The 26,962-nt window shown below is 42.6% G+C and overlaps 1 protein-coding gene across 1 annotated transcript in view; it reads right to left on the minus strand.

Annotated features, from left to right (window-relative positions):
• Window positions 1-26,962, minus strand: part of babam2 (BRISC and BRCA1 A complex member 2) — a 91,059-nt gene that overhangs the window by 38,619 nt on the left and 25,478 nt on the right. Inside the window, exons 5-6 of the mRNA XM_080011759.1 lie at window positions 24,961-25,155; window positions 22,959-23,033 (exon numbers count right to left, since the gene is read on the minus strand). Coding sequence (XP_079867885.1) covers window positions 22,959-23,033; window positions 24,961-25,155 — 270 coding nt within the window. The remainder of the gene's footprint in view (window positions 1-22,958; window positions 23,034-24,960; window positions 25,156-26,962) is intronic.

A 26,962-nucleotide genomic window follows, 5' to 3' on the forward strand; every position in this document is an offset into this window, starting at 1 on the left:
CTGCTGGAGACCCCTGTCCCATATGCTGACCCCCCCCCCCCCGCCTCAGCCAAGCCACCAACTAAAGCAGTGTTTGTTTCCAGTGTAAAAACTGGAAACTCCGGAAACCGACATTGAGGCTGCCGTGGAGCTTAGCTGGAAATCCTCAAGTTCTGCAAGTTTATTTTATTACATTTTTTCCCCCCGGTTACCACTGGTTTTCTTAGTGCAAGGTTCAGACATTGTCTTTATAAGAGGTAGGGGATTTTCGTGAATGTCATATAATATTCAGCAAACCCAGTTGTGTGAAATTGTTCAACTACTGTAGGTGCCACATTACACCTACGGTACATCAAAGGTTATTATTAAGAAAAAAAACAAAAAACATCTAAAGGCTGGTTTATAGTCGCCGCAGCTGTAGTACTGTTTAGTGTGCGTGCCAAAAAACCACGTCAGTGACGCGCTTGCGACAGAGAAGAACGGCAATTTGGTATGAGGTTGCACACCCCCCAATTTTTGGAGCTCCGTGCCACGTGCTTCAGGTAACTTAAGACACGTTCGAAGGAGGGTTGTGCGAAGAGGTCCACAGATAGAGGCATTTGTACGATCCATCCATACATGACCACAAAAATAACCAGATGGTGTTGAATTCATGGAAAGCGATAGAGGCGTCTCTGTCCATAGATTTCAACTATTCTAATACATTACGACTTCTTTGTTTACACCGAAGATTTGCACAAAAACAATACTACATATAAAACCCTCACTACTATAATAGATACACATACACCACAAATGTTTTTCATTTTCTACTGTAAAATCTTTCCACCCTTTATTATTTATTGTACGGGCAATATCAGATTCAAATGAATTCCACCAGCATTTTAGCACTTAAATGGGATTTAACAGTGTATTGGCAAAAGGATAACATTAGAATTATCTATCAAAGTCTCCATGAAATTGCAAGAGCAGTGGACATAATAAACAATGGTAAACACTGGACCGGTTTGTTGCACAGTTGTTATTTGTACAGGCTATTCAATCAGCGGCGATTCTGTAAGCATTCTACATGCAGCTCAGCTCTGTACTTTCTGTTTGTTGCTGTGGAGAAGAACATAAAACATCTGAGCTTTATGCCTGAATAAATACCTGTAATTAGAGCACACACGGAGAAAGGGGCAGGATCTTGAAGGGAAGTAATACCAAACTCAGTGACAACAGGAGCCATCTATTGAACAGGGCTGGGTCCATTTGCACTTCGCTTTCCTCCCTATTCGTAATTGCCACGATGACATTCAGATGTTCCATTAAGGGGGCAGAATTAGAGCTATAGAATAAAAAATTAAAAATGGAGAGTTTATATACTACACGCATAGGGAGCCGTAGATCGAGCGGGACATCTGATGCTCTGAGTGATGTGTTTGCCTCAGCCCTTTATGGGATCAACCGAGAGTTATGCCACAATGTCCCAAGGGGGAGATGCGCAGGGTCAAGGTGACGGCTGCCAAAATGTCTCATTGCATGAAATGTAATACTCTGATTAGGCAAGAGGGTTGAGGACATTGCTTCTAATGATGTGACTGCTGCTGCGGCTGCTTATGGGGAAGGGCTGATCCGGGACAGGCAGTCACGACGATTGCTTGCTCTCGCTGTAGAAGAAGAAAAGTACAAGCACAAGGCACTGCCTAACCCAGCTGCAAATACGTCCAAAGGGAGCCAAGATCTCTTGTGAAACATGCAAGACAAGGTTATGCTCAACATCATCATTCTTCGTCTGCCCTACCTTCTCTTTGTTCCCTCTGAACTGTGGATTCGCTCTAAATGGGCAACAGCAGACATGCGATGAGAAAGACAGGTGGTCAGACAGGAAAGGTCAAAGATTAACCCAGATTGCACATAGGACTTGCATGCACCTTACATGGTCGGAGGTGTGTGTGTGTGTGGGTGGGGGGGGGGGGCTGTGTCACCAAACCCAAACACTACCAAAACACTGCTCTGTTGCCACAGTCACCAGAGATTTTTTTTTGGCGGGTGTGTTTGCACACTGGAGGAAAAAAAAAAGTGTGAACTGGTGTGTGTGTGTGTGTGTGTACATTTCTGTGTCCAAGAGTACAGGACTACGGTGGGAAGGGCGTGGTGGTAAGTACCAGTGTACGAGGCGCCAGCTGGCAGAATGTTCCTAAGTCCTAAGTCCGAAGTAATCACTCAAAGATAGCCGCGGTGCAGCTATCTTCGCAGTCTTCTGCAAAGATAAAATTGTTACTAATCTCATCTCTCACTTCAACAGTGACCCTTAAAAGGTCAACTTATGTGCACATACCTGAACATGTGTTGTAAGACCGTTAAACAACAGAGCGCAAATACTAAAACACGCCCAATTCCACTCCATTGCCTGGAAATGAGAGTGAGCGAGACATCTGTTTGTGAGTCATGAATATGACTTAATACAGACTGTCAATACAGACACGGTTGGGCAGACGGTTCAGTCAACGCGACTCATCCTGTCAATGCAGGTGAGACCGAGCGGAAAACTTAAAAGAGAAAAAAAAGTAACATCAATATTTTCATTGCAATTGTACCAAGTACATAACATGTTAGGCTGCCGAGAAATATGTAATTCTGTGATTGCGGAATCCATTGTGGAAAACTGAATAAGAAAAAAAAAAAGAAAAAAATCAATTAAGTATCTTGATGTTGTTGCTGAGCTGTTCATTTTGTCTATCTGTTCATTTGTTAAGGATCTGTAGATTATTTTCTCATAAGAAAGGGCAATTTGGACAATCTTCAACATTAATTACTGACGACTGAAAACAATGACATTTTAGAATTTGGTGAATATTCTTAATTCACTCCAGAATCTTTACATTTTTTGTTTTATTATTCAGATTCATGAAAGACCCGAGAAGTTGTATAAAACCTCAATAAAATAAAATAAAATAAAATAGAAAATCATGCAATGTGCAGCTTCTGTTTCCTAGTGGCTTGGGACGCTAGCCAAACTCTTTAAGTTGGTGCCACAATATACTGGCCAGTGTCCAACGGAGCAGCCGTTGAGATACTTAAAGAAGCTGATCTCTTGTCACCGCAATGGGAGTCATACATGTGACCGTGGCCAATTGAGACGCGTAGTGTGATAGTGTGTCACTGATAGCATGTCTCTACAATGATCTGGCCTCAGCACCACTGTCTGTGTACTGTACATCCCAAGTGTGTGATGCTAGGGCTCCTAGCCACTGGGGTGACTCAAGTGCAATTTAGTGTGTGTGTGTGTGTGTGTGTGTGTGTGTGTGTGTGTGTGTGTGTGTGTGTGTGTGTGTGTACCCATTTGTGGATATACGCGTCCATGTCAGGACTTTATATATGAATGAATGAATGTGTGTATGTGATGTAGTATGTAAACACTGGGTAGTCTTCTGAATGCTTGTGCTGACAGGGCAATGGACAACCTTGTAACGTGTTTTTCATCACTTGAGTTTTAAAATTTACATGATGAGGATTAGAAGTCTACCGTCTCAGTCTGTTTAAACTAAAATACCCTTAATTATCAGACTGACACTTTCTAGTAGAAACTAATTTGCCTACAATACATGCTGGCGCTCACTGGCGGCTTTAAAGCTGTTGAGTGTGGTCTATGAGCAGAGGGCTAATTCACACGCTGGTTTGATTATTATGGCATTTTCTGGGGTGATATTTGTAATTGCATTATTGTTGCTTCACTGAGGGTGAAGCAGAGTCTTTCTATCTGACTGCACTGTAAATGGGACCATTCCGCTCCTTTTGAGCGACTGTGGCACTCACTCTCATTGCTGGGGACCGCAGGAATGCCAGGCCTAATCAGCCGTGGGACACATGCACTTTATATATTACGTTCATTTGGATTGTGACGAAAAAAAATGTGTGTTTCCCCTAAGTGTTTGTGTCATGACCCCACAAACATGTAAGCAATTTTATGGACATGTAAAAGACATGCCTGAACTAAAACTGGCTGCTAATCAAAATCAGTCGACTACCTTTCCGATGTTGAGCCATCATTGTCATGGCCGTTGTATCCCTCTGTGATACGGAGGAATATATGGTTTTCCTCTTCCATCCATTTGAGGGCAAGGGTATGTCCAGAAGAAATGACAATTCCTGAAGACTCTTCAAGGCTTTGAGATGATAGGAATCACTTTTTTTATTCACGGTTTCCTACGGCGCTAGGGTGAGACACAGGGGGAGAGAGAGAGCTTGGACATAGAGAGGAACAGAATCTAGATTTTATTTGCGTCTTTAATCAGGTGGGCTTTCCAAGGGTAAGGCAAAGGCCGAGGAGACAAATGCACACAGACAGGCAACATATAGGGACGCGATTTCCCCCTGGAGCCAACAATGTGTTAATAAGGGGCAAACAGGAAGACAGAGGCAAAGAAACTGGACGGTAGATGAATTGTGGAGAGGAAAAAGGTGAATATGAAAGAGGGAGAAAAATAATGGGACTTATAATGGTATAAGAATATCAAAGTGTTACAGTTATCTACTATATAGATAGTACACAGTTCTATCTGGAGTGAGGGTGGAAACTAGGCCAGATGGAAGTAATTCTGTGGAGGCACGGAGGAGTGAGTGTGTGTGTGTGTGTGTGTGTGTGTGTGTGTGTGTGTGTGTGTGTGTGTGTGTGTGGGGTGGGGGGTGGGGGGGTGGAAAGGATCTCCCCTGGGACGGCATAGCAGGGAAACCTCTGATGCTCGGCTGGGGTATGGGCAGGTGGGTGGGAGCCTTCAACATGCACCAGTGTGGGTGGCTGTGGTAGGGGGGAGGTGGGCTTTGGCGATCCAACTTTGCCCGTGGGAGACGGAGGGCGGGCGTGACCTTTTGGGATCGGGAAAGTCACAAGGGGGGTCACTGGAGCATGAGCGGGCGGATTGGTGCCCCGCCTTGTCCAAGTCTTCCTAAGGCTGCCCGCCCCCCACCGCCTTTACCTCCTCTTTAGCTGAGGAGATCGTAAGGATACTTGCTTTCAGCTCCTTATGTGGGAACACAAGCTCTTTTTACATTTACTTCCTTGCTCAGATAAGAGGTGAGGAAGGCTTCCGATGTTATGAGCCTCCAAAAGGGAATACAGAGCCTTTCATCTTTTTCCGACGCGGAAGACAAAAGATTTACTATTTATATCTCTTGTGATAGTGAAGCGCTTCAGTTGGGGGAAGAAGGTCTTTCTCTAGCAGACATCAAATAGAACACTCTTGAATAAAGTGAACTAAAGGTAGAAGACTGTGCCAGCCAAGTCAAAATGACAACACACCCCGTAATTCACAGCAAAAAAAAACAAACAAAAAAAAAAAAACACCCTCCCCCAAAAACAAAAAACAAAACAAAGGAAAAAAAAAACAAACCCTGTGATTGAGCATAATCTGCAGAAACATCTGGAAAAAATTAATACACAAAAAGAGAAAACAACAATATCCAGAAACATTCCCCTGAGCATCATCGCCACTTGCGAGTGAGAAATGTAGATACAATGCCCTAACTGCATGTCTGCCATGAGATCATGAGGCAAGAAATGACTCAATTACATTGAGAAAAAAATTGCAAAATGTGTGCAAATACTTCATTGAAAATCCACCAGTGTCATCAGTGTTCATTGCCATTAGTCACTACATATGGACGGTACCTGATATGATCCGGCAAGTCGAGATGGGAGGCCAAATTTCTGCCGTCATCAATTTGATGCAATATTACAGAGGTGATTAGAATACAATATCAGCATAAAATTCCACACTACTGTCAATGAGGCTAATCAAGTGCACCATAAGAGGCTGTTTGTTAAGCCATCCAAATAATCAAGTTGTCCAAATTGGGACACTCATAATGTTTTACCAAAATGAGAAGCGATACACCACACACGACAGTAAGTAGATCTGCTGTCAAAGCTCAGGAAAATAAACAGACATTTAAAAAAAAGGTTGAGGCAGTGATTTTTTTGTAGAGTGAGTAAGCTGCCCATCAGGTGGTAGGGATCTGTTGCCACCAGTTATGTGTCACAACAAGAAATAATCGATCCCCTTCGCCTCTGAGGAATGCCCTTTGACAACCTCTCAACACCATGGCAGTGCTGTGGTCGCAACTGGTGGGACGGTGTGTGAACCCTGTGCCCATAACCCAAACACAACCATCGCACCCTTTCACCATTACTTCATTTCAAAGGGCCTGGATGGATTTAAAGTGATCCTCAATGTGACAGCACAACAGAAGATGAAGCCAGTAACAAGTCACTGCAGAGAAATTGTCTAATAGCAGCCATATAAAAACATTTTAATCCCATGGCCAAACAGTCTGTGCACACTGTTGTAAGCATCTTCAGATTTAGGCTAAACCACCTCCTCCCCAAGAAACAAGAGTACCCTTTGACAGTTAAGGTTATGTCATAAGCCAAAGATCCAGTTCAAATATTTACATTTGGCTCTCTGGGTGTTTCAGGGTGTGGTGGTCAGGTACCACAAATTGATATTTACAGGGACACGGATAAAGGGCTCACTGGTCTGCATTGGCTTTCTATTTTTAGGATCAAGATAGGAGTTACAGTCTATCTACCTGCGGAGATGCCTAGCCATATTTGGTCTGGGTGGTTTGGCAGACAGACCAGTGATTTGTGGAGTAATAAAACAATATATGATCTTGATTTAGGAATGTAGTTTACAGAACATTTGTTCAGAAGTACTACACCCAAAACATGAGCAAGGTTAAAACAGAACCTCCTTGGGACAGTGGCATTTTTACAGCAGGAGGTTGCTTATGCTCAACAGAAAACTCTCTCCCATGGAACAGAGGAAGACTGACAGGTTATACAACCTGAAGAGATGGTGTCATCCAAAACACTACGCCCTAAGCCTTCATCACCACTTTTGCCTCAAAACACTGCTCAATCATATGGCAGTGCTTATAAAAAGGTGACCTCTTCTTTATTGGAAAAAAGAATTCACAGAATTGCCCAAGTGAAACCTCTCGGGTAAAGGTCAAACTCTTATCAGTGCCTCAGTATTGTTGCAGGAAATTCTGAAGAAGTTGCATAACAACTATCACAAAAACTTAGCTTGGAGTGTAAAGCCAACAGTTTTCTGAGGAAACCAAGCTCGTCCCTACTGTGGGTCATAGGCACGGGTCAAGTCCAATTGCATGTCTGAAAATTATGGGCAAAGAAACAAAGAGCTGTTTTTGGAGGCAAAACACTCAAACGTACAGAAACATATACATTTAAGGCCCCTCTCTCAGCGGCCAGTTTCCTAATAAGCGACATTTCATTTTTACCAATTGTGCGCTCCCTGCGTAAAGCTCTCGGTGGGCTTCCACGGTGTCACTCAAGCACCAGCTCTCACTGCTATCTCATGCTCACTCAGACGTGCACTCACAGAGATTAATTAACCTTGATTAATTAATCTAATTAGTTAACACGACGCACATTAAACACAAACTTGTGCACACAACAGCCAAATACTTTGTCTTGAAAGATAGGCTAAGAGCACAAAAAGATGAGTAAAGTGGGGGGGGGGGGGGGGGGGGGGGCAGTGGATGAATATGGGACGAGAAAGGGAGACAGTTTGCAGGATTTTAATTGCTCTTGATAATCACAGTTTTCTCGTCAGTTTTTTTTAAGGTCACAGCAGCCCCCCTTTGCACATCATAAATGTCAGATAAGACGGGAAACTGCTTTTGGGTGAGGCAATTAAGTTCATCTGAAGTGGGGCAGTGGTAAGTTCGGGTTCACACAGGGTAGAGGCTCCAGAGTCAAAGTACAAGTCTGGTCTTGCCTCGGAGCACTCCCACTGGCGTTTTACAGGGTGCAAGACGCCTTGTTTGTGTAAGGTGATTTAAGACTTCAAACTTGCTTGCAGTGCTTTCATTGAGCAGAGCTCAGATCAGTCAGCCGTACAAGGCTTCGGAATTTAAATAAATAGTTTGAATTCAAAGAACTTTTGTGCAAAGAAAAATGGTCACAACATTTTCCTACAATATTTCCCTCCAGCATGGCTCAAAGGTTGCGATCCAAAATTTTAACTACACCATCTTTTTGGTGTAGTTTACTAGTATCCTGTAAATTTGAACTTCAACTTGTATTTTTCAAGGTACGCCTTTGAAAAATCTCCACGGGCATCATCTCCAGTACCAATTAATGATATTGTAGGGCCCTCAAACTTGGTTTATTTGCACGCTAGTACGCAGCTGTACTTTGATGCTAAGGGGCTACTGTGACCACCCTGTTGACTCGCCATGTTTTGTTCGTGAGAGCCAGAGGTTTTGTGTGGTTGCAAGTGATGTAGCGGAATGTGGTGGACTGGAGAGCCGAGTCACCATAAGCAGGTGCGACTTCGTCGACATCAACTCCCTTTCACCTTTCACTGCCTGACATTATTTCAACCCCCTTGCTGCACAGTAAAACGCGGAGGCGCAGCCAGATGTTCAAGCACCTGGCGGTAATCTCAGCAGGGGGTGGGTGTGAATGAGGTGTAGCCGATGTGCATGGCAATAATAGAGACCTAGCACTGCAGCATGATTCATCCATCTAATCTAGCGACTCAGCAATGCCCTCAAATCTCACGCCCTCCAGATTATATCATTTTTTTAAATTATTTTTTTAGCAATGATGGCTAATACACTCTGGGCTACAGATGCAATGACTTGATTTTAGTGTTAAGTCCCCCACAATTAACTTCTCCCCACCTCTAACAACTGGACTCAAATTTTATGAGTCGAAGTTAAAATTCTCTTCAATGACAAACTCAAAACATCTTTTTAAATACAATAACGACATAATAAACAAAAGCAGAATTAAAACCTTAAAGAAGCAATGTCTTGAATAAAAGGGGCGCCTGGTATTTTAGTCACCAGTTGCCGTTCCTTATTCTGAACTCCACTGTACTCAAGTATGCATCGAATACTTGTTTGACATCACAACTCACAACCCCGCAAACCCACTACGTCCTCCAATTTTGCAATGCATCCACACTCTTGCGACAGAGGAACTTCATGTTTGCTGCGTCAACAGAGTTGGAAACAGAGTTGGAAACAGAGTATATACAGTACTTCCTGTAATGAGTGACGACAAGGAACTATCTATTGGTATGATTTGATTTTGTTTTTGACAATTGACAGATTTTGAGCTCTACGCAGAACTTTGTTGAAAACATTTTTTATTATTATTATCTCTAACTCTAATGTAAGTCTTGATAATATACGGTCGCGTCATTTTTCCCTCTTCCTTCCTGCAAAGGAACTGTTATTCTTGACATTTACTTCCATTTCCAAGAGAGCGCCGACTACAGCAGCCATTAAAAAGCAACTTAATTGTTTATCTGCGTGGAAGCATTGGCTGGCCTTTTCATATTCCAGTCGCACACTGCATTAGTGAAGCCCAAACTGGCAATTACTTGACAATGTCTTTTAGGCAACTTGCTTTCAAACTAAATGCCATGTCCCATTGCTATACAGATGTTGTGTTTTCACTATGCAAAGACACTTTGAAAAGCACTATGAAAGCAAAACATATGCCTCTTGATATACTATGGTTTACCATAACTTTGATTTCATTATTGCTCGACAAAGCAAGACTTGCAGTGTGTCTTCAATCTTACAGAATGGAAATCCTACAGAACGATTTCACAACAATCCTCTTTGTGGTGCCCATGGCAAATTGAATCCTTGTCAAAAGTTATTTTGTACCTTAATGCAGTTTTGTATCCCATTTACTCAAAGTCTTTCCTCAATATTAGCAAACTGCAAAAACACATGATGACTTCATCATTAACAACTCCTCTTGAGTTTTCTTTGCTCATATTTTAAGAGGGTGAAACATACAAAAATGGATAAATAAGATTGACCTTCATTCCAAATAGCACCAACAGCCAGTGAGAGGAAATACAATAAAAATATTTGAATGAATCATAATCTACTTGGATGTAAAATCATATTCAAGAATGGTACCTTGTAAAACGTGTTACCTGCATAAGGATGGCTAACATTGGGAGCAGAGAAATAATAAAAGAGAGCATGAGGCAAAAGAGAGGCACAGAGCATTACACAAGTAACCTGCAATTATTTTATAGCTCTTAAGATTCCTGAGCTCTTAGTCAGTGTTTACCGTGCAGGGGCACGGCAAGGCCGCAAATTAGAACCACTTGCTTTGGCATCAAATGCTTGGTAGTCACGCAAAGAAGGCTTTTTCTCTCCAACAAGGACGATTTTGAGCGAGCATGAAGGCAAAATTTAAATGGCATAGTGGCTTCTACTTTAACTGCCCATCTTCTGACATTCAGTAGTTGTTGCTGATGTGTCTGGACATAAGTTAGCTTCAGCTGGCCAGCTGTACAAAGCTGCTGCAACTTGACTCATACAGTGCACGTCACGTCTGTATAATGTAACAATATTACAAAATATTGTTAACATGTCAAACCAACAGAATTGTGTGGCCACCAAGAGGGATCACACAGAAATGTGTCAGAATGGTGTCTTTTCTGGTCCTGTCACAGAAACGGTGCAATGAATAGAATAGGGAGCCCTGCCAGCTATAATGGTCGGCTGGGGGCCAGTTCAATCATAGCCCTTAATGGAGCTTTAATGATGGGTGTTGGGTCATAGTACATGATGTCATGTCCACATTCTCCTTCCCCAACACCCTTGTTGTGACATTCATTTGTCCGTAGGCGGCGAGAATTGTGCCATGGTCGAAGAAGCCTCCTCTTCTAGGTCTGCACAGGGAGTTGGGAAAGACTCACCATGTGATGCTGTATCGTGGCGGCAAATTTCAGCCACGACTTCTCCAAAAGCCCAACTGCCAGAGTGCGGTAGAGACGTCAGCGGGATGCAAAACCGCAACAACGAAAGCCTGGTGAGTGGGAGAGGAGTGGGGCAACATCGATGTGGCAACCGGAAAGGAAAGGTCACCGCAAACGCATGTGTAGGTTGATCTTCAAAACTGTCTCAGTCGAGGCCTCTATATGTATGAAAAAAAAAAAAAAAGATATAACACGACTAAAAAAATGTGAAGATGAGCCTTAGCACTGTCCTAGCTGGTATGCCTGCACGGCGCTCCCTCGCTGGCAGTGATTCAGTGATGTAGGCAATCATGTAAGTGGATTTGTGTCACTCTCCTTCTGCCTTAATCTCAGCTTTGTGCGGAGGAGTTGTCGAGTTTGAGTGGGTTTTGTCAGGGGTAGTCAGGTGCTATGATTGATAAGGTTAAGAATGCAGCACAGCTGTAGAAAGGAGGATTTCAAGTCCAAACGCCTGTCTGTGTTTGCAGAAATTTTTTTATTTTGTTTCTGGAAACTTAACATTTTCAAATTATTATTATTTTTAAATTATTTATGTATTTTTTCAATTGCCTCTATACTTTAAATGTCAACACATTATCGCCTCACTTATTTTTAAGTAAAACATAAGAAGTACTTTTTGTAGAAGAAATCTTTCATTTTGTTACGAAGATCTGAGCTTAATACAATACAAAATAAAAGTTATCTTTGGAGGGTAGAAACAGTAGGGAATATGGATATGTTGTTGACTTTCATTTAATTTGTTTTTAACATTGATGTGATTTTAAGTAAAATCAAAGCTCATGGTGGTGAGTCACATTTGAAGTTGAAGTTTCCTTTAAAACTTATCAAATATCCAGAAATTTATTAGGGGTCTTTTTGTATGAATGCAGTCATATTACACATTCCAGGACTTGTACTTATTTAATACTTGTTTGTGAATCAAAATTGGATAATTGTGAAGTATACTAATAAAAATAATAATAAAAAAAATAATAAACATAATAATAAATATAGCTGCAGGCAGCAATACACAGGGTCCAGTTTAGTCGTTTTGGGTGGGCTTTACAGTTTCCAGGGTTCTCTGAGACGCAGCACGATTTTCCGAGTTTACATTGAATGCAGCATGGACTCCCCCCGGTCTGTCTTCTCCTGGTTGCCCGTCTCTCGGAGCAACCACTATAAGTCTACATAGTGCAACCCTCCTGCCTTTCAAACAACCGTCCATGTTTGCCTGTAAACCAGAACTTCTCATTGTTATAACTCACTGTGTTGTCTGTGGAAATAGACCTGCACTCCCAGTGACGGGTGGCCGTTTGGTGCTGGGGTTTTGAGTGGACATGGTGACATTTTTTTTAAGGACTACTTTTTATTCTATTTTTCATGAATCCAGCAAAGTAATGTGGACCACATATATAAAATATCAATCGAACAGATCTACTGACATCCACCAGTTAAGAAGCTATATAAATACACCTAAATCAATAGTTTGGAAAGGCCGAAACACGACAGAGTGTCGAAAGAGTCCACGCCGCACACTGGACACGGTCCAACTGGACATTCTCAATCTGAATCTGTACATTTATGGTAAATAAAATGATGTCATAAAGCGTCTTACTGTAACTCTCATCTCGTTCATTTTGTTTACGAATAGTGATGTCAGTTAACCAAGACCAACTGAATATTTCGGGTCAAAGTTTTCGATTTTTCATCAATATCTGCTCTATATGTGGATTGATTTGGATAAAATTGAAACCACGGGATCCACGTGAAATACCAGTTTAAACGACACCGTGTTTGTAGCTTGCACCAAAGTACGGTGGGGCAAAAAAGTATTTAGTCAGCCACCAATTGTGCAAGTTCTCCCACTTAAAAAGATGAGAGAGGCCTGTTATTTTCATCATCGGTTCACTTCAACTATGAGAGACAAAATGAGAAATAAAATCCAGAAAATCACATTGTCTGATTTTTAAAGAATTTATATGCAAATTATGGTGGAAAATAAGTATTTGGTCAATAACAAAAGTTCATCTCAATACTTTGTTATATACCCTTTGTTTGCAATGACAGAGGTCAAACGTTTTCTGTCTTCACAAGGTTTTCACACACTGTTGCTGGTATTTTGCCCCATTCCTCCATGCAGATCTCCTCTAGAGCAGTGATGTTTTGGGGCTGTCGCTGGGCAACACAGACTTTCAACTCCCTCCAAAGATTTTCTATGGGGTTGAGATCTGGAGACTGGCTAGGCCACTCTAGGACCTTGAAATGCTTCATACGAAGCCACTCCTTCGTTGCCCGGGCGGTGTGTTTGGGATCATTGTCATGCTGAAAGACCCAGCCACATTTCATCTTCAATGCCCTTGCTGATGGAAGGAGGTTTTCACTCAAAATCTCACGATGCATGGCCCCATTCATTCTTTCCTTTACACGGATCAGTCGTCCTGGTCCCTTTGCAGAAAAACAGCCCCAAAGCATGATGTTTCCACCCCCATGCTTCACAGTAGGTATGGTGTTCTTTGGATGCAACTCAGCTTTCTTTCTCCTCCAAACACGACAAGTTGAGTTTTTACTAAAAAGTTCTATTTTGGTTTCATCTGACCATATGACATTCTCCCAATCCTCTTCTGGATCATCCAAATGTTCTCTAGCAAACTTCAGATGGGCCTAGACATGTACTGGCTTAAGCAGGGGGACACGTCTGGCACTGCAGGATTTGAGTCCCTGGCGGCGTAGTGTGTTACTGATGTGAGCCTTTGTTACTTTGGTCCCAGCTCTCTGCAGGTCATTCACTAGGTCCCCCCGTGTGGTTCTGGGATGTTTGCTCGCCGTTCTTGTGATCATTTTGACCCCACGGGGTGAGATCTTGCGTGGAGCCCCAGATCGAGGGAGTTTATCAGTGGTCTTGTATGTCTTCCATTTTCTAATAATTGCTCCCACAGTTGATTTCTTCACAACAAGCTGCTTACCTATTGTAGATTCAGTCTTCCCAGCCTGGTGCAGGTCTACAGTTTTGTTTCTGGTGTCCTTTGACAGCTCTTTGGTCTTGGCCATAGTGGAGTTTGGAGTGTGACTGTTTGAGGTTGTGGACAGGTGTCTTTTATACTGATGACGAGTTGAAACAGGTGCCATTAATACAGGTAACGAGTGGAGGACATGAGGAGCCTCTTAAAGCAAAAGTTACAGGTCTGTGAAAGCCAGAAATCTTGCTTGTTTGTAGGTGACCAAATACTTATTTTACCGAGGAATTTACCAATGAATTCATTAAAAATCCTACAATGTGATTTCCTGGATTCTTTCCCCCCATTCTGTCTCTCATAGTCGAAGTGTACCTATGATGAAAATTACAGGCCTCTCTCATCTTTTTAAATGGGAGAACTTGCACAATTGGTGGCTGACTAAATACTTTTTTGCCCCACTGTATGTGTTCCAGATAGTTTTAGTCAGGTTGGACATATTTTGGCATGAAATGATTTGGCTCGTCTCTTCTAATATTGACCTAAATTTGGTCGGTTGGCATGAAAATTCCAAGAATTATCGCCCAACAATAACAATCATAACAATCCAGCCTGTAATAATACTAAATGTAGCTGCAGGCAGCAATAGACAGGGTCCAGTTAGAAAGAAAGAAATTAGAAAGAGAATTAGGGAATTAGAAAGAATTTTTTTTTTTATTGTGTGTTATCACCGGGTGCGTTGCATTACATTTCACTGCATATATGTATGAAAGTATGTATATGTATGTGACAAATAAAAATCTTGAATCTTGAATCAGTTAGTGTTAGTGTTTTGTTTTTTGTGTGAAATACATCACAATTTACTGAACTTACAAACATCGTTAATAATGTTCATAATGTACAATTGGAAAATTTTGTTTAATAGATGACTTGTCTATATAGTAATACAGACAACATTTTTGGAACTTTAACATTAATTTGTAGGTTTACGTATTTACAGAGATTTACAATAGCAGTGGAATTTACATAATTTAATTGGTGACTTTTGTCCTTGGATTACACTTTCAATAAGTTACGTTTCCATGAAATATGGAAAACTTTGGGGTATTTCTGGTAAAGCCGTGCAATTACCATTGCACGGCTTCTATTTTTTTGACGGCTCGCTGGATTTTGAACGCATCAATCAGTCACACATTTCAGTGGATTCAACAAAATGGTCACAAGTTTTTGCAGACTACTTTTTTCCATATTTTTCGTAAATGTGGCAAAGTAATGGGGACCACAGAGATAAAATATCAGTTGAACAGATCTATAGACATCCACCAGGTAGGAAAGTACATAGATATAAACGTAAACCCATAGCTGGTAATGTCGAACCACTACAGAGCGACAGAGTCTACACCGTACAACGGACACGGTCCGAAGAGAAATTCTGAATCGGAATCTGTACATTTATAGAAAATAGTATGAAGACGTCATATAGCGTCGTAATTTAAATCTCACCTCGTTCATTTTGTTTACGAATAGTGCCATGTCAGTCAAGCATGACCACCTCAATACCTTGTTCGGTTTTTCAATAATATCTACTCTGTATGTGTATCGATTTAGATTCAACTGATAAATGCATTGGACCGCGTCTGCGATAACTATCAAATTTGGTCTGCTTTTTACAAATTTCTGCTCCGTATGTGGATTGATTTGGAGGAAACTTCAACCACGAGGTGTTTGTGACAAACCAGTTCAAACAAGACGTGATCGTAGCTTCTTCCGTTCTTCTGTTTCGAATAGTTTTACATTTCAAAATTCAGAATTTTTCCAGAACAATTTCTATGTCCCCTAAGGGCTGGACCCCTATTAATGATAATAATAATAATAATAATAATAATAAAAATAATAATAATAATTTAAGAATGATCTTTCATCTTTACATCATCAGCCACAAAGTCTTCACTTTTTTTTTCCCCTCTACACAAAGCAAAGAATATTTTCAAATTAAGAAAATGTTTTATTACAAGGCAAAGTACAAGTGGATGAATGTGCGGTACATGCACCATGTATTATGGCCAAGTGTGTTGAATTTGTCAGCTCTACAATAACTTCTACTTGATCAAATAACTATCATTGCGAAGGGGTTTGGGTTAAGCAAGGCTGTACTTTATGGGACTCCAGAGTACACACAGCACTCTGGCTCACAATAATAATTTCAAACGCCTGTCTGTCTATTACTCCTAAAAATTGGCATTTCCAGATTATACAAGTTCTAAGACTTCAATTGACCTCAAAGAGAAGGAATAATTAATCAACCTCCCAGTGACTACTAATAATATTTTACATTTCATTAACCCCACAGAGACACTGCAACATGTTGCCAAATATAGGCAGCGGGGAGAAGTTATTCAGTGGGTGGTGGAAATCAATTGATTTGAACACAGAACACCTACTTTATCAGCCCTGAATTAATGACAATATGACCTCTTACCACTCAACAACGCCTGCAATTTACCACCCTGTTAACATTACAATGGGTAGTAAAGTCTAGAACCGACAAAAAGCTGTGCGTTTTTCTCTGTCTCGGAGGGTATGCCTCAGAGCTGACATCAGGCAGAAAAGAGAAAATCCATTGTGTCAAAGTGGCAAAACCTGTGCTTGTTTGAACCTTCAAATGACATTTTTCACACAGTGCTCCTGCATGGCCTTAGGAGGCTCGGCAATGTAAACATATATATTGAAAAAATAAAAAACACTACAACATGCATGTATCTATGCATGTCTCCAGTGAATCCGTTCAGCATAGATTTGAGAAAAATCTACTGAGAAACATCAGAGGAACGCTAGCTTAAAGGAGATTTGTTAGTTATGTTATTCTACTTTTCAAGGCATGGAATACACTGCTGTAAATACTCTGGGGGAGGGTTGCAAGAGCATTCTCTGTTCAATTACTTCGCTGAAGGTAATTCTCAAATTCATCATGATAAACAATGCCTCGAAATAAGGTTGCAGGTGTCCCCTCTTTCCGTGGAACCAACGGGAATAGGAACTATTGCATCCAGAAGAAGGATGTGTGACCCACTGCAGATTTTAGGTACTTTTGGTGCCTTTCCACTTTTTCCACGTCATTTGAAAGTGGAGAATCGGAGCTTCAAAACAAGAAGTCAGTTGTGCGAATCAAGCAAATATTTTTAAAGCTATGGCTTGTTAATGACGAGGGTGCGGCAAACAGTGTTTGAGATAATCACCCTCAAAGTTTTCAGAGTCTTGTTTACGCAAGTGACGTCACCTTCCTTATTCGCGTGTTACACTGCTTACACAACGATGAATACAGGTGTGTATGTATAAAACACTTAACATTTGAAGGCTGAACTCTATCAAAACAGTTTCACATTGTGACTTCCATCACATGGAATATGGAGGGATGATCTTCACCTGGACGGTCGCTTTACAGGAAACGATCGATCGGTGTTTGCACTGTTCAGTGTCTCGGTAAGTGAACTGTGTTTGTCCATGTCGTCTAACGGAAAAAATTAACTTGACTATTTAACATTTTTCTACTATTTATAAATCAAACTCGGCTTTGAAAATACATTGAGAGATTAAAAAATACAAAAAGGAACACAAAACTGGAAAAATCTCATTTTCCTCCTAGAAAGGTTTTTTACAACTTATTTGGCTGCTCCTGGGGATTTTAGAAATGTGCGACAATGCGGGTTTTGCTGCGATGGGTCACATATGCCCTCGACAAGATGTGTTTATAATACAGTTTTGGGGGACGACTGCCACTTTGGGAGTCGTGGGTCATCTGCACTAACTGTGAAATGCTCCTGCCCTGTAAATAACAACCCCCCCATGCCATGCATCAATGCGTCCTCGACCCCTCCGCTACGTGCCGCCTCCAGGCAGATCCTGCCCGTCCTGCTACTACTGAGGTGGAAGACAGTGGCTGTTGTTCAACATCGCCCAGAGGGGAGAGAAAAAAAAAAAAAAAAAAAGAAATAAATAAAGAAATAGAAACAACGGGATCATTAGAAGGAACCTTTAGTGAAGAGAGGAGATGTTTAGGAAAAACAAATCATAGTAGATTTAATTACAAATAGAGAGCCCGTCGATGACAATGAGTAAGTGAGAAATCTTTTTGTTGATGATTTTGTAATTTTGTTTTTCATATACAAAGATGCCCCATCGAGTTGAACTACTCTCTAGTTCGTGTGTGGATATTTGGTCCATAAAGAAGAGCTAACAGAGAGAAAAAAGTCGAATTCTACCTCTGGAGGAGTTTTGGGAGGTTAGGGTGGAGCAATTTTGGGGAAAGGGGGCGGTGGGGCATGGGGCATACGGGGGTCGAAAACAATTTGAGTAAAATAAATTAGATGTAGACATTCTTGCTTCGACAGGGTGTAGACACACGGAGGCCTGGGTGGGTTAGGGGGGGCTTACTGGTAGCTAGGTTACCACCGGCATTCAGACGTGAGAGAGGAATCAAAAAGGGCTCCATACATCCTCTCTTTTTTTTTTTTTTTTTTTTTTTTTTTTTAAACCTGTGCTGTCAGCATTCTTGGCATACAACATGGAGAATTTGTATGCCATTGCATCTAGGACAGTTAGTCTGCAAGTGGAGTTCAAGTTCTCAACCTGCAATATCACTTTTTATTCATTCTTTAATCATCAAGAACTGCTGCAATAACTCTGTCCTGTGGACGACCTGTGGGATGACAGGAGCACAGCTTTTTGTTCCACAGAAAAATGGCTCCATACTTAATTGTCTCTGGGCGGGGTAGGGGGTTCCGAAAGGCGTAATTCCTCTCCTCATAAGACACTACACATGATGCAGGATTATCAAAGCAGATATTCCCTTCGCTTTCAAAATATATAATAAAATATTTCCATACTCCAGGCCAAAACACTGGGAGAGGGTAGCTCAGTTCAACGCCACTCAAGCTACTGGATCAAAGACGGAGGCTTGACGTGTTTTCTTCTTCTATACCCCATGAGGACGGGACAGCAACAGAGCAAGTCCAGCGTGTCCCCTTCCGATCGCTTTGGTGCTTGTGACATGGGTCAGTGCTCGCGGGGGCCGGAGCCCGGCTCAAGCCGAGCGAGAGCGGAAGGGGCCCAGTCACGAAATGCCGCGTCGCCCCGCGCTGATCAGTGTGGACGCTGGGCTGATGTGACATTTAGAGGCGAGCCGCTACTGCATACATGCACACCGCTTCGAGGAGCTCGGACGGACGGGCAGACGGTGTGGAGGAAGAACTCCTGCACTCACGCGCAACAATAAATAAAAAGGTTGCACTCATAAATTAGAGGGCAAAACATGGTATTTTGCGGGAGCACAAAGCAACAGTGCAGACTGTGGATCGATTTACCCACGGTTCCCATAGATGGAAAAAAACCCCCCCAAAAAACAGAAGATGTGACCATAGACCATAGATTTGCATAGATGCAAATGTCTCTTGTTTGTCTGATGAATATGTAAGGTCAGATTAATATACATAATTGTGCAAAAAAAGTTTTTTCTTTAAGTAGAATATAACAACACAGCTTTAATGTAATTATGGAGGTCAGGTATCAACCTGTTATCATGTTATAGCAAATGTGAAACAGGCCGTTTCGCCAATGTTGAAACCCGTTTTGAAATACTTACATGAAAAAAAAACGACAAATGTTAGAATTGTGCATGAACTGTGAACTGTGTGTTAGAACACTGGCAAACATCTTGCTTCTTTCAAATGCTATCACTGGTCCGTTATTTCTGAATTAAAAATGTTCACGGGCAAATAGTAAGCTGTGGAATATTTTTCCTCTGTGGAGGCATACATACAAAATGATTTCAAATAAATATTAAGTGTCAATGTATTCATTTATTTGGTAAGTAGCCATGTCATAACCATGATACAGGACCTCTCCTTGACCCTGTGGGTGGTTACTTTGAGATAGAGACCGACTGGCTGTACATTATTCCTTAATAATTAGCCGTCTTCCAATTTATCCTGGTTCAGTTTATAAGGAAATCCTATCGCAACTAATTGAAATGAGATGTGTTGACAAGATTTACCACGTTTTGGCAAGTATTTTGGACCTGACCTACACATTTTTCCCCTGAAGTTGCTTTGAAAAGTTGGGAAATGTGAGAAGCGGTGAAAAAGCAACGTGAAAGAGAAAAACACTTCATGGGGAGAAACATCTAGCGAAAACATAGGTTCTACATGTACTGACGTTCAAGAAATCAGAATCATCGTGGCAGAATCTGTCATATCACATTTATTTCACATTCAATGTAAGCCACTCTTCCCCGCCGATCATATACAATGACCTCTGGAAGTCATATCGCTTTTAAAATACCATCATTGTGAACTGAAGCGAAGTGAATGAGTGGTGGCAGGTTACCGCAGCCACCCACCATCTTAACACCTTACTTCCATGTGCACAGAGACACACAAACACATGTACGTACACACATAGGCAAAATTGCTCTGGCGAAATCTGGCAGGGAGGAGGCCATAGGGCCAACGCGAGATGAGAGGGTACGAGCAGAATCAACTTCCAATGGGGAGGCAACCCAGAGGTCGAGGCACGATCCACGGATGAGACACTAAAACGGTGCCCGAGAGGTCCACGTGCCCTTTAACGGAGAAGAAAGCTGCCAACATTCATTTGCGTGCACTTGACTGTCTTCCCTCCATCTCCCCTTGCATTGTTTTCTCTTCCCCACAGTTCCACTATTGCAGGCTGACCCCGTTGGAAAACACACACATCCACACAAAAGACACAAACAAAAATTCAGTACCCCCCACCCCCACCACCCCTCTCTCTTGCTCTCTCTGTCTGCCTTGGGCCAGGAAGTCAACATAGCAAGGTAAAAAATGTCCACTCTGGTGAGCTCAGAACACAGCGATTGTTTAGCTGCAGGTAACGGTCGTCCTCGGCAGCTCCGTATCCACAGGCAACATCTCGACGTGCACTGCAGTGGTGGTAGCACATACCCCCCAACAGAGTCTGCACAGATTTCCACCAAAGCCGGACAGAGGCGAGGACATCCTGAGGATTGGTTTGGCGGAGTAAGGGGGTTGATGGCCTGACCTGGATCTACCTGGGCTGGGCTGATGTGTATAGCTAAGCGATGATCTCTCCCCCCTCCGACCGTCTACGGGTTGTGGTGCTGGTCCGCCATGAAGGACTATTGATTGGTTATTTGGTCGTTTTAATGACCAATCGCTTAGGTCGGTTGTTCGAGACAAAACCGTCAAACTCAAACACAACAAACCTGTTCATCAAGTTTAAAGTGCTTTATTGTTGCTTTAATCCACACGATCTGGCATATCTACACCGACTGGAATGACCATCGACCTACAAGCCGAGGCAAATTGGTGAGGCCAACTATGTGCACAGCATGCATTCACTCATTCTTCTGTCCATCCAAGACCCAAGGTGTATGTGAATAAGCAATAATTTAACAATCAAGCTTTCTGCAAAGTTCCCGAGCAACAATGAACAATCTTTTTAGGAAGCCTGTCAAGCCAGCGTCCAGAGACATCGTTGTTTTTATTTTTAAACACAAGATTTAATAATTGACATCATGAGCCGACGAGTGATTCCGACGTATACTATAGGCTAGGGGTGATTTAAGCGTGGTACATTGGCGTAACTGAATTGCGTGGCGCATGAGGAAGAAGTGGACTCGGGAGGGCGGCAACATCGATTGAAGCAATTGCGCTGAAAGTGTTGTCTGGAGAATCCGGGTCAGTGCTTTTGGATGGCGTGCGTTTAGACTATGTCGCCTGTGTAGCACCATGCCGCGGCGCTGCGCGGGCGGACAAGGTGCAAGTCCATGTTCATTACGATCCCTTGCTGTGAGGATATACACTTTGCTGTGTCTCCAGAGCTCGGGAACCATACGTATATGCTGTCTGACAAATATGGCAAAGTAGTGTGTATGTGTGTGCACGTCAGTGTGCGTCTGTGTCCCTGGGTGTGTTAACCAATGGATGTGATATGATTAGGGTGGGCACAACGCACAGCCTTGTGCTAGAACTTATTCAAAGAAAAAAAGAAAATAATTTATATATATATATATATATATATATATATATATATATATATATATATATATATATATGCATACACACATACATACACATAAAAATATATATAGGTTTGCTCCAAAAAGAAGTGATATCTACTGTTCCCGCTGAAGAGAGGGACAAGGCTGTCTACTCCACCCCTACTCTATAGGAATTTGATGACGGGATCTGTCGTTTTTGTCAATGTCTTGATGAAAATATATGATTTGATTGTTTCATTTGTCGAATACCATATACAATTTGGTCATTGGACGTTTGATTATTTTATTATCTGTTTGGTTCCTCTCCAATGATACTGATAGAGCTGCTGATAACTTTCCCCACCTGAGGATATAGGAAGACAAGTGATAAAAATGAGATTCAAGTCCAGGGAGAGAGGGAGAGAGAGACCTTAGTGTTCCAGCATGGAGGGACAGAGGGCTTTGAGGCCAATGACGGCTGCCTGTTTCCTTATGGTTACCATCATTTCTCCTTCCAAACAGAGGCAGGCTTGAAGGGGGGGGGGGGGGGGGGGCTGGAGAGCATCCAGAGCCTCTAGCACAGAGGCAGTTAAAGATGTGGAGAGAGAGAGAGAGAGAGAGAGAGAGAGAGAGAGAGAGAGAGAGACTCCAAAAGAAGGCATATAGGAGAGGGAAGAAACAGAGGTGAACTCATTATTGACATGAGACATGGGAGAAAGAGAGAGAGAGAGAAAGACAAAGCAAGAGGGAGAGAGCAAGAGAGAGAAAGAGAAAGAGAGAGAGAGCGAGAGAGAGAGAGAGCGTGCCTTGGTCTAAGCAGCCTGCAGACACCACACGACTCAGAGCTGATTGAGAGTGACGGGCTGCTGATTAGTCAACTCACAGCCCCCAAGACCCGGGCCTGCGCGTGCGCACACGCACACACACACAAACACACACACATATACTTAATTTCATTAAGCCGTTCTACTATCAATACCGCGCGGTGAAAGTAGTTAGACGCAGACGCATAAACACACGTCTACGAGACGTCGCAGGAGTCAAAACCTAGACTGACAGATTGATAAAATGCCTGCAATGCAATCAGGTTGCCATTGTACGTATGCACACGTGTGCATGTGTGTGTGCTTGTGTGTGTAAGAGAGTGTGTTTTGCTCTCGCGGAACAATTAGCGAATGTTTCATTGTGTACGGGGAAGGTGGGAGTTACCTTGAGGAGGTAGACGGGGATATTGCTGAAGTCAACGGGCAGCTTGAGCAGGAAGCGAGCGGAGAACTCCCCTGTCTGGAAGGAAGGAAACTCATGAAATCAAGAAGATAGTTGTTTTTTTTAACAAGGCTTTATTGAGGTGCAAGGCAAAAAATAAGGAAATTAATAAGGCCAGGTTTACACTTGCCTGGTTCCAGCCCCTGAATCGCGAGCCCCGCCTACTTAAAAAAAAAAAAACTTCAGCAACCTGAATTTCCATCGTGCCTATCAGCGTTCTGACGGAAAACAAAATGGCGAGTCACGAAGCGAAAACCTTGGATTCTATTATAGAAGCTTTTTTAAAAAAACAACCAAAAATATTGGTTATAGTTGCAACATATAGTTGGTAAGACTTGCAGCTTCCTCAACTTTCTCAAAACGCGAATAACATTTAGCGCAGATCCTGCATTACTCGGTCTCGATCTCTAGATGTCATAAATATTCCGACATAACAAAATCTCTCGTACAAAGATTTTTCGTTTGGATAAATACGTTTGCCAAATAAAATTCTTGTGCATGATACTTTCCCCTTAACACATTTGGATCGCGCCAACGACATGTATGGTCGACATTGAGCGGCTTACAGTAGCTAGTTAGTTCAGAGCATCTTGGCTAGCTGTCACATTGGCATGAATGCAATACATGAGCCAAATCACTTGCAGAAACTTCATCCGCTGAGTGATTGGTTTAGGTTGACTAACTCCAGACTGAATTGTGAAGTGAAATAAAGAAAAAAATAGACGGATGATTATCAGGGTTGGATTCCACCTGCGTGAATGTGAAACGCAACATGTCTGCACAGGTAAACTTTCGCCATTTGAAGAACAAATAACAAAAGATAATTACTTAAGCACTCGGCTATACACAATAGCGACAAGATAATCTCCACCGACAGTGATCCGCCATTGGCAGTGAAACGGAACAATTTTCCACGTACGTCTCGGAACATAGGGTTTCAATCGAGTTTAAGGGAAAAGGAGAGAAAGGTTGTATAATGTGTGATTTTGGAAAGCCGATTAAATGTTGTGACATTGTTGACACAATGAGTTACCGATGTGCGCTGAGAGAAAAATGGGATCATCTTGAAAACCACTTCTCTATGTAACGCTTTTATTTTTTTGGTTTGAGTAAACTTAAAATTTGCACCTTAAAAACTAGATTTGATCATTGAACAAATGATCAATATTGGAAATAACAGGTGAAAACTTCAGCTCTCATTAAAGGAAAGATCCAAGAGACCATGATGGAGATATGGTTTTACACAATATATGTATTTACTGACTACTGCTTTCAAATCAAATTCACCGGTGACTGCCTTTCACTTCTAGCTCATGCCCGATCTTTGTATTCTTGTTGGGAGAGGCGGCGGACCCCGCCATCAGCAATGTTAAACAGCATATAGAGGAGCATATGCATAATGCAAATACATTGAATGTCTGTTTATTTTAAAGTGCAAGCTAAATAAAGTTGTTTATTTTTGCCTACTTTATTTGGATTACACAGCTCATGCAAAAGGATCAAATATTTCTTGGTTTTATTGGACTGTATGGGAAGTACAAATATACACATACACGCAAGGTTTTAAAATGTACGTAGTGGCATCTGATGAATTTCACATATAGTATCGAGCATAAACAACATCAATATCACACAATATTAGCTTATTTCCTCAGTGAGAGTAAAATGAAAGTAAATACATATACAGTCAAAATGTGTGATATAAATGTATTATTATTAAAAGGGACTTGTCAAGGGACTTAAAAGATAGTCCTTCAAATCTGATCTTCAAATCTCCAATATAAGGAAGAAAATTGGTAGGGAAAAGTGTCCCTAGGGTATTGGTCAAAGTCAAAGTGTCGTATCGATGCCGGTGTTGAATACTTTTGATCGGTAACCCTAGAATACACACAAACACACCCACACACATACACGCTCGAACAACGAAGCAGGGTCTGTTACCTACCCAGCTGTTTTTGCGGCCGGCGTAGATCTCCATGTTGCGGCCATAGTTGGGGTCTTCGAGAAGGCTGTCATACTCGAACAGCAGCCTCGAGCTCTCGTGCAGACGCTGGCACTGGTACTGGTGGTACTGCTGGATCAGCTCCTTGATCAACTGCAGCAGACACTCTGGGTCACCCGTGTCCCACTGGACCAGGTGCTGAGACACACACACACACACACACACACACACACACACACACACACACACACACACACACACACACACACACACACACACACACACACACACACAGACACACAGACACACACACACACTTTAGATTTGAGTTCAACTCATCAGTTTGTGCAATCCTTTTTTTTTTTTCCTTTTTTTGAGCAGTTCTTTTGTGTACACAACTCTGGGGTCTTTCCTGTCTTTCTTTCCAGGTGCTTGGCGGAGGCAGGAATAAGCAACGTTCATCAAAAATAATAACTTCTCCGTGCACTCAAAAGTGTAGACTGAATTCTTCCTGTTTATTCTCACATTTGTTTATTATGAAAGCAAAATGGATGCGAGTGAGATAGCTTGATCAGGAGAGCGAAATTACTTCGTCTTTGAATCTACTTACTACTACTTACAACTTTAACCTACTTATTAATACTTACTACTTTAATCTACTTATTTCCACATTACTATTATTTCTAGTAATATATGAATTTTACTAATTGAACATTAAATAAAATCAGACAGCAAGAACCTTTGTATTTGCGTTGGGTGGAGTGGTTTTTATCTATCTATTTATTTATTTATTTATTTTCAGATCCACCACCAACCCACCTCTTTGGAGAACTATTTTATCATGTTTGGCTCTATAAACAACTGATCGCTACTCCAAGAGGGGGAGATTCACCACAGGTGAGACAATTAAACACAGAACCAAACAACTTTTACACGAAAACATAAACATTGGACAACATGTATTGAAAAACAGAGTTAATCAGGTCCAGGAAAACTGGAACTACATTTGGGTACGTGGCCTCTTCCTGTCATAGTAATGGCAGTAAATGGAGAAGAGAGAAGAGGAATGCAACCAGGAGGGTGCTGCGGTGCATTCGAAGCAGGTGTGGTGGTGTGTCCATGTGTGTGTGTGATGGGATCGCCTGTAGGTATGTATGTATGTATGTATGTGTGTATGTGTGTGTGTATATAAGGTGTCCACTGGTGAGTGTACAGGACTTATCCCACTTGGTTCTGGGTTATAAGGTCGGTATTATGTCGTGGCTCCTCCAAGCAGCGGAAAGGACCCCGAAGCCCCCCAAGCTCTGCAGCTGCGTAGACACCCCACAGCTGCAGGAAAGCCCCGAGCACCCTGCCCTGCGGCCACAGAAAACCCCCGGGCCCCCAGAGAAGTCGGAGGCCTGCGGAACCCCCATGCCTAGCCCCGATGAGCATAACCCAGTCCCAGAGAGCACAAGGAGACCCTGCACCCCAGGGGCACACACATACAACCCACCCCCCAAGTGCAGGCACAAGCGCAGCCGCAGGCACAGAACGCGGTCCACGGGCGCCAGGCCCGGATCCAGGCCCTGCGCTGACAGACCAATACCCCGCCCGAACCGCCCGCCCTGCAGGTGACCCGGCGGAACACCCATGCCCACCCACGCCCCATGCAAGGGCGAGGCCCGCGACCAGATGCCCCACCGGACGTGAGTGTCGAGCACTCTTCCACGTAGCAGAGAGTGCTCAGTGCGGGGCACCCGGATGTTAGCCCCACCCCCCTGCCGAAGCCAGCCTGCCGCCAGATATATGGGCCCTCGCAGCGGGAGCAAAGGCGACAGCTGTCCCCCGCACCCCAACTCACACCCACAACAGCAGGCAGTCCCTCAGGAGCCCGGAAGGCAACCGGCGGTACTCTCCGCAGCCCTGCCAGGTCGCAGCACACCTTAAGCCACCAGGCGCAAGCCGCCAGGACTCCAGTCCAGCCGGAGTTGGGAGGAGTGTTGGTGTACTGGACAAAACATTG

The sequence above is a fragment of the Zeus faber genome, assembly GCF_960531495.2.
Source record: "Zeus faber genome assembly, chromosome: 13".
Lineage (NCBI taxonomy): Eukaryota > Metazoa > Chordata > Actinopteri > Zeiformes > Zeidae > Zeus > Zeus faber.